The sequence below is a fragment of the Sceloporus occidentalis genome, unplaced genomic scaffold (genome assembly GCF_023333645.1).
Source record: "Sceloporus occidentalis isolate IW3139 unplaced genomic scaffold, rSceOcc1.0.p SCAF_6, whole genome shotgun sequence".
NCBI classification, from domain to species: domain Eukaryota; kingdom Metazoa; phylum Chordata; class Lepidosauria; order Squamata; family Phrynosomatidae; genus Sceloporus; species Sceloporus occidentalis.
The window spans coordinates 1,137,549-1,157,575 of NW_028316986.1; the positions used below are offsets into that span (position 1 = coordinate 1,137,549).

Sequence of the window (20,027 nt, forward strand, 5' to 3'; positions counted from 1 at the left end):
GCTCCTATACCCCCAGTATCATAAAATCATTCCCCTCCGTGCCTTCAGGGGGGTGGGATTTTCCAGTTCAAATAAATGCTTTTTTAAAGACAGGCATGGAAAGAGATGCCACCCTCCCATGTCTGGTGGGTGGCATGTGCACCCTCCCATCTGATGTAGGTGCCCATCCTTGCCTCACAACAACCCTAGAAAGTAGGCCAGTATTCTTACCACCCATTTGGTTCATGGGGATCCTAACTGAGAGACCCTAACCGTCTCAGACTGCCAAGGGATTTCTATGAAGAAAGGACCCTCTCAGCCTCTTTGGCAGGAGTCTGAAGAGGGTGTTCAGGGTAGGATCCTCCCATGTTGGGGTTTGTGTGGCTCCCAGGCAGCACAGTCTTTGAAAACAGTGGCTGGAGGTGTCCAGTGTGATAGGCCCCCCTCCCAGCCCCCCTGTTCGCCCACCCCTTGCCATACCTTTTCCCGCTGCACCAGTTTCTTATACACGGAGTCTGGGAAGGAGCGGAGTGGGCAGAACTTGCCAGTGCCCTCAGCACACATGAAGACGCCGTTCTCGTAGACCACGCGTCCATGGCTGATGGTAACCAGTGGCACCCCGTGGCAGCGCATGTTCTCATACAGGTTCACATCCCCTCCCTGGACCTGGGTGCTGGCCGAGATGGTCCTACGGAAGAAGAAAGAAAGGGAGGAAGGGAGGGAGGAGTGAGGTCTCCAGGGTGCGCTAGTGGGTGGGTCCCCCAAACCACCTATTAGTCCCCCTGAATTTCAAGTCTCCTGTGCTTCCACTTTCTCTTCCCATTTCTTCCTTCTTGCACTCTGATTTAAAATGCACAATCTATAACAGGGCCTAGAGTCTGCCACTCAGGGCAGGAGCAGCAGGATCGCTCCAGGTTTCACTCCTAAATTTAAAGAAGCCTTCTGAAATGCCTGAGCCTATTTTGGGTAATAAGGGTTCAGCATTTTAGAATTTAACTGCTTTGAATATGGGCCGAAAATATAAATTGAATAAATTGACTGCCCTTTCTCCTGAACATAAGAGCCACCAGCCATTAAATGCTGATACTCCCACAGAGCCTGGGCTAAGGTGTGGTTCCTAAAACGAACAACCCCCCAATTCATAAAGAGTAATGTGGCAGCAGCATCTCACCCAGGAGTGGAAAGCTCTTGTTTTCATGGGGTGCTGCATTCCTCAAAGATTGCTTCTCAGAGATGCCAGTCTTGGGATGCTAGTTAGTACTCCTAATAGTACTTCTAACAGAATGGTTCCCTCCCTCCACACTCTTTTCTTCAAATTATGCTCTCTTTGAGCCTTCCATTCCCTCCCTCCTGGCACCTGATGCTGTAACCCTCTCATGGTGGAATACCATCCCACCACCCACCATCTTCCTAAGCATGGATCCTCATGTGCTTGCTTCTGCCCCATTCCTCCCTCCCACTCAGGCCCACCTACTTTGTGGCCTCAGGGTCCCAAACCACAACGTCTGCGTCGGCTCCGGGGATGATGCGTCCCTTGCGAGGGTATAGGTTGTGAATCTTGGCGGCATTGGAGCTGGTGATGGCGACAAAGCGGTTCTCGTCCATTTTACCCCCAACCTACAAGGAATGTCAGAGTCAGAGACTGGAGTCCATCCCAGATTGTGGTGTAACTGCATGTGGGGCTGGGGAAACTCCAGACTTAAAGAAGGAGGGATTGCCACGCAGGAGGCACAAAGCAGACCTTTCCCTTTTTTGGCTGTTTTTGGCTTGGTCTCCTAGCCTACCTTTTCCTCCTCCACCACCTGGGTCTGCTTGCCTGTCATTGCGCTTAGATGGGCCATCTTATCTTCCTTTGCCCTGCTCCTGTTCAGAGGCAGTTCCTCTATGGGGAGTTGTGAAGCTATTGCTGCAGGCAGGCAGAGTCCTGGCAATGGATCCATGGGCATCAGCTTTGGCTTTTATATCCATCAGGCACTGATGTATTTGAGGAATATATTTCAAGGGATGCCAGGCAGAAGACGGAATAAGCTTGTTTTCTGCTGCTCCAGAGACCAGAAGACAAACCAGTGAATTCAAATTACAAGACGAGATTCTTCATCTAAACATAAGGAGCTTCCTGATGGCGAGAGCTGTTTGAGAATTGAATGGACTGCCTTGGAGGGTGGTGGACTTTGGAGGTCCTTAAGCAGAGATTGGATTTGCCATCTGTTTTAGCTATCTATCCTTGCATGACAGGGAACTGGACCAGATGGTCCTTCTCTTCCCTTCCAGTTCTGTGGTTCTGTCATTAGAAACAATTTATTGAGTGTTAATGCTGTTCAACAGTTGAATAGACTGCCTCAAAATGGGATGGAATCTCCATCTCTGGAGGTCTTTAAACAGAAGTTGGATGGCCATCTTTCGGGAGTGCTTTAGTTGTGCATTCCTGTATTGCAGGGTCCTGGACTAGATAGCCATTGCAGTTGCTTCCAGCTCTATGATTCTATGAATATGGCTATGGAAGTGGCAGAAGGTGGAGTACTGAGGAGACAAGCCGCAGCAGAGGCAGGGGGACTCTGCTGTCGGAGAAGTACTGTATCTATTCGTGTATAAGTCTAGAAATTTTGGTCAAAAATTAACCCAAAATACCTAGTCGACTTATCCATGGGTCAATGTAAGTATTGTACTTTAAATCATAAAAATGGACCGCTTCTGGTGAAAGACAAAAGTGTGATCTGTCCTGGAAGCACTGACCTCCCCTCTACTCTCTTATCCATCCAGCCTTTAGGATGGGCAGGAACAGTTCGGGCTGCTGGATTATTTTTTATTTTGGCCTTGTTTTCCTTTGCTTAATCCTTTACATTCTTTGTTACATGCCTCTAAGTCTTACCCTCGACTTATCCATGGGTCATATCAAAATCCATAATTCTGGCTTCAAAACCTGTCCTCGACTTATACACGAGGTCGACTTATAGCCGAGTATATATGGTACTGACTGTTTAGATATTATAGCTTTGTATTCCACTCACCAACAAGACATTTTAAGGGAAATGTCTACTCCTTTTTAAAAAAAATATGCATGAAATATTTTTTAAAAAACACCCACAAAATCCAAGGGCAGGAAACCAGCAGCAGAGAATAAAACCCACAACTAACCTCAAAGCAGCACTATAATTTTCACCAGGGCGCCACAAATTGTATCTGGGCTTAGTAGCCAAATGTTATTTCTGGCAGGCGACAATATTTCCTAGGAATACATGGAGAATGCCCTTCCTTTTTGCCCACCCTGCCCTTCCTGCAGATTTGCGGAGGAGGTTTAATAGGGCACACTGGATTTCCCCCACTAATCCTGAACTCCCCAACAGCTCTCTCTAAAAATTAAATGCTGCCTCCAAGCAAAACTTAGATTAAAAGGCTAGGAGACAGTCTCCCCTTCTGTGAAAGGAATCTGCTCCAAATTATTCATGTTATCCTGCAGCAGGTCCCTTTCATCATCCTGCCTTTTCTGTTTCTTATTCAGCCTCCAAAGGACAACTCAAGTCAAAAGGATATTTGAAACTGTCAATTCAGATTTTGTCCCAGTGGAAAGCTAAGTAGGTGAGACTATGCTATAAGCAAGCAGGTGGACCACAGCGTCACAACCATCCCAGGTCAGGCCTCAGTCCAAACCTACCAAGTTTCTTTAATGGAATCTGCATCCATATGGAGAGCCTGGGTCTTTAATGGTGTGTGGGTCTAGGTCTATTGGGCAGGTGGGTAGAACATGTGGTAGCTTCTGAGGAAGCAAACCAGCCAGGCTAAAAAGGCAAGGCAGGGAAAAGCTGGCTCCCCCTCCCATCAATGGGATCAAGCACCCTGTCACTCAACATGGTGGCTTGTGGATGAATGCTGGTCCACAAACCACCAACTGCTGGTCTGTGTGTGTGGAGTTTCCAGGAAAGAAAGAAACATTTCGTGACCAATGGACAGAAATATGGTGGCATATTAGGGGGAAAACTGTGGGTCTCCCTGGGAATCACAGCTTCAGGATGCCAAAGTGAGTCCCCATTTTCCCCGTCTCCTCTGCCTTGAATCCCCTTTCTGCAGAGGCTGAAAAGGGATAACTCCCTCCCCATTCACATACCACTCCGCGTTCCCAGATGACAGCCATGCGGTCCTGCACTCCGCTAACACCGTGGGGAATCTTGGTGAAGTCCTCCTTGCCCATGGCTTTCTGCTTGGTGGTAAAAGGCCGGTGATCAGAGGCGACGACATTTATTGTGTCACTGGGGGCAGAAATAAACAAAAAGAGTTTTGGAGCAATGCTTGCGAGGAGGCCTATCTTATATACACACATATACGAACATTGTGATGCCACCTGATTGCTGACAAAAGGTGACTTCTCTACCTCTTTGTGAAAAAACCAATTTCTCTTTTCTTTTGCCCCATTTTCACCTCTCCCAGGTCCCTTCATGAACTGGGGTGCTCTATCCCCCTTCCCACCCCAGAGCTGTGACACCCCTCCTGAGGTCACCTGAACTCCACAGAAACCTTACTGCCCCACCTTCTTTCCTGTGCCTTCCAAGGTACATGTGGAAGCAATGTTTGGATGCAGCCCCACATCCTAGCAGCCCAGAGGCCTCTTACTTGGCAAGCAAACTCATGAGGTAGGTGGAAGTGTTGGTGTCCAGACGCAAGGGAGGCACTGTCACGTAGGCTGCTGCGTGGGACCAGTCCTGGTGGTAGTAGTGCAAGCCGGTCAGTGTGGAGTGTGCCGTGGTGGTCTCTGCATAAACAACTTTCCCTGCAGGAGTGGAATGCAGATCCCATGGATTACACCCAGGCTGGCAGACACCATCCCACCCACAATCCGCTTCAGATGGGCAGACTGTGTTACAGGGGAAAGACACAGCCAGTCCACAGCAGATGCTGGACTTGAGTGAGGCATATCTCATCGGTCCCTATCAGATGCTGCCAAGGCATCTGGGTATGTCCATGTGGGCTGCTGTGAAACATCTGATGCAAGTGAGAGCCAACTATTTGTGATGTGCATAGGGTTACTAGCTACTTTGAAGACCAGTATACTTACATACATTACACAAAATGGTGAAGGGTCTAGAAAGCATGCCTTATGAGAAGAGGCTTAGGGAGCTGGGTATGTTTAGCCTTGAGAAGAGAGGGTTAAGAGGTGATATGATAGCCCTGTTCAAATATTTGAAGGGATGCCATATTGAGGATGGTCCAAGCTTGTTTTCTTCTGTTCCAGAGAATAGGAGATGGAGCAATGGATGGAAGTTACAGGAAAAGAGATTCCACCTTAACATTAGGAGGGACTTCCTGACAGTAAGGGCTGTTTGTCAGTGGAAGAAGTTCCCTTGGAGTGTAGTGGAGGCTCCTTCCTTAGATGTCTTTAAACAGGGGCTGGATGGCCATCTGTCAATGGGGATGCTTTGATGGAGAATGGGGTTGGACTGGATGGACCTTGTGGTCTCTTCCACCTCTAGGATTCTATGATTCTGTGATTCTAATAGTAATTTGGCCCTGGGTTGTGGGAGAAAACTTTTTCTTCCTGACCAGGTTCCCATCTTTCAACTGGAAACAAATATCAATGAATGTTCTTTTCATTACTAAGGAGAACATTAGACAAATTTATAAATGACATTATCTCCATTCTTGGCTTAGTGAGTCTGCCGTTTCTGCTCCAGGACACCTTTTCCCCTCCGTCCTACAGCTCTGAGTCTCCACACACAGGACAGCCTCAGCTTCATTTTAACGCCTTCTCTCCTTGGGAAATCACAGCCACTAGCTGGGTCCCTGCTGAATAGCTTACTTACTCCCAGCATCACTGTCACCACAGACACAAATGTGTATGAAATTATACCCCCCCCCCGCAGCACTAGTTACTAGCATCATTGATCTTCTTTAATTGTCACATTCCAGATTTCCAAACACACATTTTATATTTTGAGCCAGTCACAGCTCACCTCCAGTTCACACATGTTCTCCACCTCTAAAGGATCATTTATCTTCACTTAGAATCATAGAGTTGGAAGAGACCACAAGGGCCATCCAGTCCAACCCCATTCTGCCATGCAGGAACTCTCAATCAACCTTCTTTTCTCCAGGCTACACATCCCCAGCTCCCTAGGTCTTTCCTCATAGGGCTTCATGGTTTCCAGGCCCTTCACCATTTTAGTTGCCCTCCTTTGGACACTATTCTGCACAGAAAGACAAGTATAGGGTGGTTTTTTTTGGGGGGGGGAGGGGGTTGCATGATTTTTAGCACCAAACCCTCCACATTTTTCATGCAACCCCCTTACTATTTCCAGAAAGCTGTATGGTTTTTTTGGTGGGTTTTTTTGTGTACAAAAACAACCGGTGTGTATTTCTGTCCAGAATTAACTACCCAAATTACTTTGGGATGGGTACAAACTGGGCAAAAACTGCACAGAAATGTTTGGTTTCTGTCAGAACAGGAAAAAAGAGCCACTCACCCACCCTCCAGAGCCAGGCAGCTGCTCTCACCTTGCATCTTGGCCGTGGCAATGACATCTCCGGCAGACATACTGGAAACGTTCACCAGATAGACAGGGCAGTGGGTCTGCCATAAGAGGAAAGGGAAGAGTCATCAGTCCGAGCCGTTCTCCCGTGGGGGGAAAGGGGGGCATATAAAAAATCTGGGACAGAGTCCTCCTGATACAGCCCAAGACCAGTGAGGATAAGGGAGAAGCACACGAGGAAACAGAGCCATTCTCTAAGGTGGCATTGGTATACCGTGCCATAAAGTGGGACTGGTGCTTTGGTCAAGCAGGTCAGGGGATGGGTGCTCACCCGGTTAGCGATAGTAATGACGCGATGCGTAGCTTCAGCCTCCAACTATAAAAATAGGGGGAAAGAGAGAAAATGAGAGAGAGAGAGAGAGAGAGAGGTGGTGGCGGTGCTGCCAACTGGAGTCCAGGAGTCACTCTTCTGCCCAGCCAGCCTCACATATGGCAATGAAATCCCATCAGCTCCCCCTTCCATCATTCCCTTGGTGCCTGTCATGTTTGATTTTATTGTTCTTGTTTGCTGTTACCCGCCTTGATCCAATACAGGGAGAGGCAGGATACTACTATTACTACTACTACTACTACTAATAATAATAATAATGATGAGGGTTTGCCTAATCATGGACAGGGAGTCTTGACCAAGCCCTGCAAGCCACAAGTTGACTTTGTGCTTGAAGTAGGACAAATCTACACCAGTTAAACCAGTGGCTACCATTGGGCTTGGCTGGCACAATCCAGTGAGTGGGACTAGGAGTTAGGCAGGAGAGGTTTGGGGAGACCTTCTCATCCCCACAGCCTGAAATTCCTTCTCTGGCCCACAGTGTCACCTGAGACCCACCCAGTACTCACAGGTCTTCAGCAAAAGAAGGCTGTGCCCAACCTGGTATGTTTGGAATCCCTCCCTCAGCCGCACCCTTCCCAACTCCATATCCTTCTTCAACAAGATGGCAAGACAGCTGTTCCTTTCACCATTCAATGGATGCTCTCCTTAAGCAGCACACAAATGCCATGACTGAGGAAGGCCTGGAAAGGGCAGCCCTCCCTTCCCTCCCCACCAGGCGACCTGCTGGCCTCTTCTCCTGGAACCCTTTAGCACCACAAAGTCATCAGCTGATGGAAGCAGAGTGGGACAGTTAGATATTTCCCAGCAATGGGGAAGACAGGGCAATTTTTGGCAGGAGCCTGTACATGCATGCAGGTCCTCACCTCCTCTGGCCGGCTAATTTCGATTCCCTCTGGACCGGTGATGCCCAGATCCAAGGCTTCCCTGGCTCCCTGCAGGAAGGACAAAAACAAAGAGTGGGTTAGTTGGGGGTGTTAAACAGGTGCCTCACTTTTCCTGATCCATTGTTTTGGAAAGAAAGGCCAGCTGATGATGTGGAAAATTTATACTGGGGTGGGCAAAACCTGAATCCACTCTGGGCTTTAATCCAAGCTTTCAATATGCTAAACCTGGGGCTGGACCTCTTTCCAGGCATAAGATTTAGCCCACCTTGGGCAGCAGTTCCTTTAAACTTCAGAGAAAAACCTGGAATGGGATTAATCACCCCACTGTCATGGAAGACACCAGCTGCCTCTGAAACAGGAGGTGGACTCGAGAATCAACATGGGGCCAAAGTGGGAACCTGGGTGAGTCCAAGGACTAGCACCCATTGAAATAAGAGCCTATGGGGCAGCAGAGAGAAAAAGGCCTTGCTCCCCAAAATCTCACATCCTGGTCCTGCAGCAGCAAAGCCCTTGCTCTGCACCCACTCAAGCCCACCTCTCCACTAGTGTCACTGAAGCCCTCGACCCACTCCCAGCCATTCCCCTTGTCCCACAACCACTGCTCACCTCTGCCACCAGCTCGCCATTCTCAGCATGGACACGGGCAATGGCCCCAATGTCCTTGCAAGCACGGAAGACCTGGTAGAGCTCGCTGTCCCGCAGCATGTACACATCCTTGTAGGTCATGAACATCTGGAAGGAGTTGACCCCCTTTTCCCGCACCAAGGTCTCCATCTCTGACTTCACCTGCATGCAGGGATGAGAGGGGTGGGGAATGGGAGAGGAAGGGCTGTGTTATTCCCTGGGCACAACTCAAGAGAGGCCTACAGACCAAGCTTTGTACACATGTCTGTGTTTACAAGAAGAAGAAGTGAAAAATGAGACCACAGAGAAGGTGAAGTGTGGAAAAGGAAAGGAGAGACACACTGTGATGTCCAAAGAACCCCTACTGAGTGGGGAATTTAGCAGAAGGCGCCTGTCTGATCCATGCAAAGGGTAAGTGGGAACCCCTGTCACCACTGGGAAGCATAAGGATGGTTCAGAGACAGGCAAGGTGGATTTGGTGATGGGAGCATGAAGTGAAGAGAAAGGCAGATTTGTCTGGGGCTGGCGAGGACAGAGCTGAGCTCCACAAAAGCCTCCAAACAAGAGGCTTAATGAGATCACATCCCCCAGCCTGGGCCAGGGATTTGGGGACAAGGTGGCTGGTGAGGTGTCTCTAATCCAGCCAGAATTACCAACCGGCTGCCTCTGAACAAGCCCCTGGGGGGCAGAGAATTGTGCTTTCCCAGGTGTGCCTCATTCACACACATGGCCCTGTTCCTTGGGAGGTGAGAGGGAAGAGTTGAACCAAGTGGTCTGAGGCTAACCCCATTGGGTGGGAGCCCTGTATGGAGACCATCATAGATAGAGGCTGGGAGCAGCACTGACAGAAGGCGGGACCTCTGGCCAAGAAGACTGTCCCCTGAGGGAGAACCTGCTGGCCTGCAGGAGATTTCCTCTGGGTTTAAGCACAGAATCCTAGAGATTCCTAGGAACTCCCCAAATGTCCTCAGCTAGAGATGGAAGGAGCCCTGAGCATTCCCACCAGCTAGCTGTCCAGCCTCTCAACCTCCAGAGAAGAAGATCCCACCACCTTTTCTAGGCAGTTGGTTAAATGGCCAAATTGCTCTCACTGTCAAGAAGCTCCTTCTAAGGTTCAGTCTAAATTCCCCTGGCTGGGAAACACTCCTGCCTGAAGCCTTTACTGACCTTTGCTATCTTTTGGTATAGAAACCTGGATCCCCTATAGCTGGATTACAGCACCTGTCTCCCCCATCTCACACTGGGAGAAAAGCAGCATATAAATGTAATAAAGGATAACAATATATGCTCAGGGCAATGGCAACTGTCATCCAACATTTGGGGAGCTGCGAGTGAAAACCACAGACAGACCACTGCTCTTTTAACTGGTGAGTTTGAATCAGCCTAGATACATCCCAAGCTCATCTGATTTGGGGAGGTAAGCCAGGACTGGCCCAGTTAATACTTGGATGGGAGGCCAGCAGCATGAGGGATCTCTAGGTAAAGCTAGGAAAGGATTCTGTCCAGAAGAGTGTTCAGCCACTGCTGCCTTCGTTGCTGGGATGGCCAGAGCACCAAGTGCCTTCCTACATTCGTATGCAAGCAGGCATCTTCCAGGTTCAGTCCCTGCCTGCCATCTCCAGAAAGGAGTACAAAAGGATCCCTTCTGAAGCTCCAGAAAGCCACTGCTGCCAAATGGAGCTGGCAACACTGGATGAAACAGACAGAGGATCTGCAACTCAGAATCAAGCAACTTTCCACATTCCTACACCAAAGGAGTGTTGCAACAGCAGCACAGCCACCATGAAAACATCTGGCAATAAAACCCAAAGTTTCCAAATGCAGATTTGGACCCAAGTAGTGTCAGGGGTCCAGAAAGATCTGAAAGCTATGGGTGCAGGTGCTCCGGAACTAGATGAGCCAATGTTTCAGAACCATGTCACTCAGCTTCCAATGTCCCAGTGTTCCTCTTACCTTTGGCGCCCACCAAGTGATTCCCATATGAAGGGCGTAGTCACAGCAAACTTTTGGGTCAGCCAGGCTGCGGCACTTCTCATAAGCATCAAGCAAGGAAATATCCTTGTCTGGAAGCACATGTCCGATCACCATTGTGGTTCCCCCAACCAGGGCAGCCTGCAAGTGGGGAGATATGGGGCGGGGGGGGGGGGGTGAGAGAGATTGAGCACAGCCCTTGAGAAAGGGTTTTAGTTTCATTCATTTAGACACATTTCTGCTCTGCTGTTTCCAAGGACCAAACAGATAAAGCCAGCAGTCATCTTATTTAAGCAAAAGTGGTGATGTCTAAATCCTTCAAAATCCATACTAGTGAGACAGAATAGAATCCAGACTTCTAAAATGGGCAAACAAAGGAGCAGAGTCAGTCCCATAGAGTCAGAAGGGGCCACAAGGACCATCCAGTCAAACCCTGTTCTGCCATGCAGGAATACACAGCTAAAGCACCTGTGAAAGGTGCCCATCCAACCTCTGTTTCAAAACCTCCAAAGAAGGAGATTCCATCAGTCTCCAAGAGCAGTCAAACAGCTCCTATGGTCAAGAAATTCTCTGTAATGTTTAGGCGGGATCTTCTTTCTTGCAATTTGTATCCATTGGTTTGTGACCTAGATTCTGGAGCAGCTAAAAACAAGCTCGCTTCATCTTCATGACAATCCTTTTCACATCACCTCTCCATCTTTTCCTCCCCAAGCTAAACATCCCTGGCTCCCTAAGCCTTTCTGCACAGGGATAACGGATCCTCTCTCCAGTTTGGCCTTCCCGTTCCAACCCTTGGCTTCCTGTCACTCACCTTGCTCCTTGCCCCCTCTTAAGCCCTTCCTAGATGGGGCGCTTGGGCCTCAAGTAGACCCCCCCCCCAGTGTGGACCTGTGGATGTGTTGGTTTGGTGGGTTCACTGTGTTAAACGTGAACAGAGTGGCCATCAATGTAATACACAGAGACAGAGACACTTGTAAAAAAGAATAAATCATGGGAAGTTTTATTATATGTTCTTTTTTGCAACTCTGCCTCTGCCTATTACATTGATGGAGAATATTGTTTACGCTTAACACAGCAAACTACCAAACCAACACATCCATTGGTCTACATGGGGGGGGGGGTCACCTTGAGGCCCAAGCACCCAATCCAGGGAGGGATTGAAGAATCATGGGAAGTTTCTTCTGCCAGCCTTAACAGGCCAAAAGCATGTAAAAGTGCAAGTAGAATCATAGAATCCTAGAGTTGGAAGAGACCCCAAGGGCCATCCAGTCCAACCCCAATGTGCCATGCAGGAACTCTCAGTCAAAGCACCCCCATTGACAGATGGCCATCCAGCCTCTGTTTAAAGACCTCCAAGGAGGGAGGCTCCACCACACTCCGAGGAAAGAGTGTGTTCCATTGTTGAAGAGCCCTTACTCTCAGGAAGTTCCTCCTAATGTTGAGCTGGAATCTCTTTTCCTGGAGCTTGCATCCATTGCTCCATTGGGTCCTATTCTCTGGAGCAGCAGAAACCAAGCTTGCTCCATCCTCAATATGACATCACTTGAAGTATTTAAACAGGGCTGTCATATCACCTTTTAACAATCTCTTTTCCAGGCTAAAGATCCCCAGTTCCCTAAGTCATTCCTCATAGGGCTTCATGGTTTCCCAACCCGTCACCATTTCATCGCCCTCCTTTGGACACAAGGCTCCAGTTTCTCAACATCCTTTTTGAATTGTGGCACCCAGAACTGGACACAATAGAACCATAGAATCATAGAATCCTAGAGTTGGAAGAGACCGCAAGGGCCATCCAGTCCAACCCCCTTCTGCCATGCAGGAAATCCAAATGAAAGCATCCCCAAAAGATAGCCATCCAGCCTCTACTTAAAGACCTCCAAGGAAGGAGACTCTACTACACTCCAAGGAAGGAGTGTGTTCCACTGTCAAACAGCCCTTACTCTCAGGAAGTTCCTCCTAATGTTGAGGTGGAATCTGTTTACCTGCAGCTTACATCCATTGTTCCGGGTCCTGTTCTCTGGAGCAGCAGAAAACAAGCTTGTTTCCTCCTCAATATGACATCCCTTCAAATATTTAAATAGGGCTATCATATCACCTCTTAACCTTCTTTTCTCCAGGATAAACATACCCAGCTCCCTGAGTCGTTCCTCATAGGGTTTCATGGTTTCCAGACCTTTCACCATTTTAGTCTCCCTCCTTTGGACACGTGGCTCCAGTTTCTCAATGTCCTTTTTGAATTGTGATGCCCAGAACTGGACACAATATTTCAGGTGGGGCCTGACCAGAGCAGAATAGAGTGGAACTATGACTTTCCTTGATCTGGACACAATACTTCTATTGATGCAGCCTAAAATCGCATTGGGCTTGTTAGCTGCCACATCGCACTGTTGACTCATGTTTAACTTGTGGCCTACTTGGACTCCCAGATCCCTTTCATATGTAGAAGTCTCCTTAAGCCAGGTGTCCCCCATCCTATATCTGTGCATTTCATTTTTTCTACTTAAGTACCTTACATTTCTCAGTGCAGAAATTCATTATGTTGGTTTTGGGCCAACTCTCAAATCTATTCAGGTCATCTCCATACACTCATACCTTTAGGAAGGCTGCTAGATGTAAGTGTGGTGGATGGGGGAGCCCCTGGTCAGCTGTGATCCCTGCATCAGTTTTGGAATAGGAGCAGCCCCCACCCCACAAGCTGCCTCCTCACTCCCACAAGTGTGTAAAGGGAAGGCTGTGTCCTTGGTTGACACATTTGCTGCCCACTGACTAATCCTTAAAGCTGCTTTAGTAGGCCAGGCATGGGGGAGCAAGGAAGAGCCAAGCGCTAGGCTTGCATTTACACACAGGGCTTTGCAGCAACAATGCATACTGAACAGGCTGCACTCAGGGGTTGCCAAGCTGTGCCCCATCTTTAGAGCCCTGGGCATGCCAGGAAGAATGGCAACCACCGAGGCAAGAGGGCCCCAGAGCGCTGTGCAGATGTGGGCATCATCCGACACCAGAGCTGAAATCTAGCAAACATGGCAACAAGCGTGTGCAGAATGTTTCATCATCACCATGGCCATCTCCTCATCCTCCCACCTTTCTCCCAAACTGGAACTCTAGGCAGCCTGCAAAAGTTAAAACAGATCCAAGCTACAAACATATAACATAAATAACTGAAATATAATTAAACTATCAGTGATATTAAAAGCAGTTTAATAAGACTGTCGAAAAGCAGAACACCAAATATAAACAAAGGATAGCAGAGAGGAGGCCGGTCTAATCTCTCCAGGAGGGCAGCCACTGAGAAGGCCCTGTCTCCTGCCTTCCCAGCAGACATAGCACTGAAGGCAGTGGGACAGAGGGGAGGACCTCCTCAGCGCATCTCAAGAGGTGGAAGGGCTCTCCCTTCACCTGTCAATGGTCACATCCTGAACAGTCCAAGAGTACGTCTGGAAGCTGCATTTTCAGATCAGCAGCCCAAGATCTTCCTTCAATGAAGGTGTGTGTGTGTGTGTGTGTGTGTGTGTGTGTGTAAATTCTGTGGCCTCTCCAGATGTTGTTGGAACTGCAGCTCCCAGCATCCCTTGCCTCTGGGCAAGCTGGCAAGGGATCTGCTAAGAGTTTTTTGTGGGTTTTTTGGGCTATGAGGCCGTGTTCTGGAAGAGTTTCTTCCTGATGTTTCACCAGCATCTGTGGCTGGCATCTTCAGAGAATGCTGGCATGGAAGAGATATTTGCTGGAAGTCAAACTCAGCCAAATCCTCAAGGTCTAGCAAATTCCTCACTTGCCTGGAAGACAATTTCATGGTCCAAAAAGGTGGAAGAGGCAACAAGGGGGTCAGCTATTTTAGATCTGATCGTAACCAACAAAGATGACTTGGTTAATGGGGTGCAAGTGGTGGGATCCTTAGGTGGAAGTGACCACGTTCTCCTGGAGTTTGTTATACAATGGAAAGGAGAAGCCAGGCAGAGTCAGACACGCATCCTAGACTTTAGGAGAGCGGATTTCAGTAAACTTAGAGAAGTATTGAGGGTGATCCTGTGGTCAGGAATACTAAAAGAGAAGGGAGTTTAGGACGGATGGGACTTTCTCAAAAGAGAGATACTGAAGGCACAATTTCAAACAGTTCCAGTGAGAAAGAAAAATGGGAGGTGTCTCAAGAAACCAGGATGGATGACTAAGGAACTTTCAACTGAGCTAAGTTTGAAACGGAAGATGTATAAGAAATGGAAAAAGGGGGAAATCACGAAAAAGGAATTCAAAGAAATAGCAGGCATTTGTAGGGTAAAGTCAGAAAAGCTAAAGCGCAGAATGAACTCAGTCTTGCTAGAGAGGTTAAGAACAATAAAAAGGGCTTTTTTGGATATGTCCGCAGCAAAAGGAAGAAGAAGGAAACGGTAGGTTCACTGCATGGAGAAGATGGCAAAATGCTAACAGAAGACAGAGAAAAGGCAGAATTACTCAACACCTTCTTTGCCTCAGTCTTCTCAGAAAAGGAAAAGGGGCTCAACCTGAGGATAATGGAGCAGAGGACAGAATAGGGGAATTTCAGCACAGAATAAGTAAAGAGATAGTAGAGGAACACCTTATTAATCTAAATGAATTTAAGTCTCCGGGACCAGATGAACTCCATCCAAGGGTATTAAAAGAACTGGCAAAAGTAATATCGGAGCCATTGGCAATCATATTTGAAAACTCCTGGAGAACAGGAGAGATCCCAGCAGAATGGAGGAGGGCAAACGTTGTCCCCATCTTCAAAAAGGGGAAAAAAGAGGATCCCAACAATTATCGTCCAGTTAGTCTGACATCAATCCCAGGAAAGATTCTGGAGCAGATCATTAAACAGAGAGTCTGTGAACATCTAGAAGGCAATGCCATAATCACAAAATGTCAACATGGGTTTCAGAGAAAGAAGTCATGCCAGACAAACCTAATCTCTTTCTTTGACAAAATTACCAGCTTGGTAGATGAAGGGAATGCTGTGGATATAGTAGATCTGGATTTCAGTAAGGCCTTTGACAAGGTTTCCCATGACATTCTTGCAAACAAGCTTGTAAAATGTGGGCTAGATAAGGCAACTGTTACATGGATTTATCATTGGTTGACCGGCTGAAGCCAAAGGATGGTCAGCCATGGCTCCTTTTCATCCTGGAGAGAAGTGACCAGTGGGGTGTCCAGTGGGGCTCTGTCCTGGGCCCAGGGCTATTTAACATCCTTATCAATGACCTGGATGACAGAATTGGGCGCATACTTATCAAATTTGCAGATGACACCAAATTAGGGGGAATAGCTAATACTCCAGAGGACAGGATCAAGATTGAAAATGTCCTGAATAGACTAGAAAGCTGGGCCAAAGCTAACAAAATGAACTTTAATATGGAGAAATGTAAGGTACTGCACTTAGGGCAGAAAAATGAAATGCACAGATATAGGATTATGGGGGACACCCGGCTGAATGAAAGTACATGTGAAAGGGATCTGGGAGTCCAAGTAGACGATAAGTTGAACATGAGTCAACAGTGCGATGCGGCAGCTAAAAAGGCCAATGCGATTTTAGGCTGCATCAATAGAAGTATAGTGTCTGGATCAAGAGAAGTAATTGTGCCATTGTATTCTGCTCTGGTCAGGCCCCACTTGGAGTATTGTGTCCAGTTCTGAGCACCACAATTCAAAAAGGACATTGAGAAACTGGAGCCATGTGTCCAAAGGAGAGCGACTAAAATGGTGAAAGGTCTGGAAACCTTGCCCTATGAGGAACGACTCAGAGAGCTGGGGAAGTTTAGCCTGGAGAAGAGAAGGTTAAGAGGTGATATGTTAGCCCTGTTTAAATATTTGAAAGGATGTCATATTGAGGAGGGAGCAAACTTGTTTTCTGCTGCTCCAGAGAATAGGACCCAATGGAGCAATGGATGCAAGCTCCAGCAAAAGAGATTCCAGCTCAACATTAGGAGGAACTTCCTGAGAGTAAGGGCTGTTCGACAGAGGAACAAACTCCTTCCTTGGAGATTGTGGTGGAGTCTCCTTCCTTGGAGATCTTTAAGCAGAGGCTAGATGGCCATCTGCTGGGGATGCTTTCATTTGGATTTCCTGCATGGCAGGGGGTCAGGCTCCTCCTCCCGCTATTTTCCCACAGTCCCCCGGCACACACGGTCTCTTCCAACTCTATGATTCTATCACTCAATGATTCTAAGAGAGAGGGGTCCATATACTGTTGGTTGAGAGGAAGTGATGTCCATGTTAATCTGTGTATTGTTCTGTTGCTGAATGCCAAGGCCTCAGGGGTCCATTTACTTAATGATCCGTTGTCTGCTGGGAAATCCCCCTGACCTGGCTGGCTTTCATTTGCATTGGCTGGGTCCTGATTTTGGTGTTTTTCAGGACTGGGAGCCAGACTTTGCTCACTTTAAGGGTTTCTTCTTTCCTGTGGAAGTTGTCCAGGTGTTTGTGGATTTCAATGGCTTCCCTGTGCATTCTGATGGTTGTTGGCATGGTCCAGAATTTCAGTGGTTCCAAGCAGCATTTTGTGCCCAGGATGGTTTATAACGTCTTCTGCTACTGCTGATTTTTCCAGCTGACCCAGTTCTGCAGTGTCTCTCATGTTCCTTGATCCGTGTTTGAACACTGCATTTGGTGGTCCCTATGTAGACTTGTCTGCAACTGCACCGTATGCGGTCAAATCCTGCGGCCGTGAGAGGGTCTCTGAGCGCAGCATTTGCTGGATTTTCTTGGTCAGTTTTTAGATCATTTAGAGGTTGTGTTTCTTCACTGCTAAGATCTGCTAAGAGTCACAGTCCATCGGTAGCAGCGCTTTGCCCATCCCTGCCAGGTAGGTCAGAAGGTGCTTCTGGGATTGCCAGAGACCCTCTGCTGCTAGGAAAGCAGGAGCACCACTGGAGCCACAGCCACAAGTTTATAGTCACCCTGGAAAGGAAGGAACGGCCATTTTGCCGCTGCCAAACTCCCTGATGGTGGGGAAATGGGCATTTTGGAAACTGTAGCAATGGGAGAAAGTGGAGACACTGGAAGCGCTTGATGGCACTGGCCAGGAGAGGATTATGGGAGGTGGGTCTTAAAAACATTAGGGATTGCAAACTCACCATCACACAAATCTGGGAGTTCCCTGCAATGCCTGCTTTGCAAATATCAAGAGTTTAGGAATGTTTTTTCTTCAAGCTCTGGGAGACAGGGGCGGGAAGAGAGGCTGCTTTAGTGGAGCATTTCTTTGTGGCTTGTATTATGAAAGCCAAGAAAGAAGACCCCAGGCACAAAACGCTCTTCTTGGCAGAGGAGACCCTGGTTCTATGACTGGCACAAAGGCCAACCAGTCAGTGACCTTGTTGTAGGAACTGGGTCACAATACTCTTACTAGGACTAACTGACTAATCACCTAGTCATGAACTGCCTTCACATCTGTAGTCCCTGCATGACGGGCCTGTCTTGATTTTGTGATTACCCGAAGTGTACCCATTCTGATCAAGATTTGAAATATCAGGCATCTTACTAGTTGGGCCTCAGAGAGCCCCTTCCCTTATTTTCAAACTAAAATATGTCACCATGGCCCACATCCTGCCTAATTCCCCCAAACAGCTTCAGGGGCTGCTTTTGTTTTTGGACCTGCCTTTTGCCTCAACATTTTAGCCTTCACATGTTTTCCTTCATCAGAAATCTTATACATTCACCTCTCTGTAGACACGGATTCTTTATCCACAGATTCAAATATCCACGGTTTGAAAATATTAACCACACACACATTCAAAAAAAACAAACCCCAGCCTATTTTTGACATTTTATATAAGGATCACCATTTCTATGCCATTGTATTTCATGGGGCTTCAGCATCCACTGACTTTGGCATCCAGAGGTGGATCCTGGAACCAAATCTCAGCAGATAACAAGGGTCTACAGTAAGCAGGGACTCAGAGAACCCCCCTCCCCACAATTTTCTTTTTTAACCCTTTAAAAACCATTTCTCAAAGATTTATGGAGTATCCAACCTTTTTGTTTGGCTTGAAACAGGGGACCACCACTGAGATGATAGCTAACAACAACTGGTCAGATTTGGGGGCATCTACCATGATTGCCTGATGAATTTTGGAATTCCAGCTCTAAATTCAACACTACAACTTTGCTGTCAATGGGAAATGGCCTGTCAAATGTTCACGGTCCACCACCACGTCCCAAAGAAGTTATGACTGCCACAGACTGAGACACACACAAACATCCTCTCTCATTATAATAAATATGATATGCCACTCCAGCAGAGAGGAGGCCTTCTTTAAACAACGCAGAAAGAAAATTTCACAGAGCTGTTCCTCAGGCTTGATGTTTTGTTTTTTATTAAAAAAGGAAAAGCGCTGAGAGAAAGGAAATGCTGTTGACTCAGGTCCAGGGAGAAGCGGGGCACCTCTCCTTGTCCCCCTGCTATGGCCCCAAATGCAGGGACCTCTTCTAGTCCACACAGTTTCTGACTTAATTCCACAGCACTCACCAACCCTTTCTCTAGCAATTCCTCATCCTAGATGAACCTAACTGTCCAAATCCGAAATATAAATTCCTTCCCTCCATCTTTCACTCTCTCTTCTAACCAGCTAACTCTAACCAATGCATATCCCTAAAGGAGCCCAGTTCCTACCTCTGACAAACCACATTGCCACACTACACTCTTGTAGTGCTGCTATTCCACTTTAACTGCTCTGGCTGCCTCCTGCTGCATTTTGGGATTTGCAGTTTAGTAAGAGGCATTTAGAATTCTCAGCCAGAGAGCTCTTAGGGCTCACTGAACTACAAAGCCCAGAGTGCAACAGGAGGCAGCCAGAGCAGCCAAAGTGGAATAGCAGCACTACAAGAGTGTAGTGCGGTAATGTGGCAAGTCACTTCTCCCTCTGACCGACTGTCACATACAATTAAAATCCCATTCAAATGCTCAGCCACTCACCAGTCACCTTCCACACATACACATTCCATGTATTCCCCCCAACATATCACATAAACTATACATTTGTCATACACAATACATTACATACATAACTACACTCTACCTTTGTTTCTCTAATAAACACAACAACATTTTAATGTAAGTCGACAACCTCTTAAGAAGCCTCATTTGTAATGTGTTATGGCCTGGAGATCAGGAAATGGTGGCAAGTAGAATGGATGTGCCACCTCCAGTGTGCCCAAGCATGTGGGTGCAATGCAGGGGAAGGGGCTGGAATTGGCCTTGGCCACAGCGTACTTGCCCACCCCTGATGAATATGGAAGTCCAAAAGGTCCACTAGGAATCTGTGAGATACTCAGAGCATACGGCCATATCCATCCAATAGCCTGAGACACAGAAGCTGTGGTCTGTTGCCCTTTGGAAATGTAAAAGCCAGCCAGGATTTGAACCTCACTAGAGCCCTGGGTGCTTCGGAAGGCAACAGGGAGACCTCAGACACTCTTACATCTTGCAGTCCTACTGCAGTGATGGGAGTGCTGAGGCACTCCAGATGATGTTCCATCAGCCCCAGCCTGCATAGGCATAATAATAATAATAATAATAATAATAATAATAATAATAATAAATTATTTGTATCCCGCCCCTCTGAGAACAATTGGGGCGGCTAACAAAGTTAAAAATACAAAACATATAAAATCCCTGGTACCCTCCCCTCCTTAAAAAACAGAACAAAAAACAACAAACAAACAAACAAACAAACAAACATACAAGTTAAAAACTGACCAGAAGGTCAACAATAT

At 47.4% G+C, this 20,027-nt stretch overlaps 1 protein-coding gene across 5 annotated transcripts in view; it reads right to left on the reverse strand.

Annotated features, from left to right (window-relative positions):
• Nucleotides 1-20,027, reverse strand: part of DPYSL5 (dihydropyrimidinase like 5) — a 60,766-nt gene that overhangs the window by 6,326 nt on the left and 34,413 nt on the right. For 4 of the 5 annotated variants that reach the window (XM_089528675.1, XM_089528676.1, XM_089528678.1 and 1 more), the window contains exons 3-11: nt 10,290-10,448; nt 8,319-8,498; nt 7,692-7,760; nt 6,769-6,813; nt 6,463-6,538; nt 4,585-4,741; nt 4,082-4,223; nt 1,454-1,596; nt 460-667 (exon numbers count right to left, since the gene is read on the reverse strand). In XM_089528675.1, the coding sequence (XP_089384801.1) occupies nt 460-667; nt 1,454-1,596; nt 4,082-4,223; nt 4,585-4,741; nt 6,463-6,538; nt 6,769-6,813; nt 7,692-7,760; nt 8,319-8,498; nt 10,290-10,448 (1,179 nt within the window). The remainder of the gene's footprint in view (nt 1-459; nt 668-1,453; nt 1,597-4,081; nt 4,224-4,584; nt 4,742-6,462; nt 6,539-6,768; nt 6,814-7,691; nt 7,761-8,318; nt 8,499-10,289; nt 10,449-20,027) is intronic. The other variant, XM_089528677.1, reaches the window with a different exon arrangement.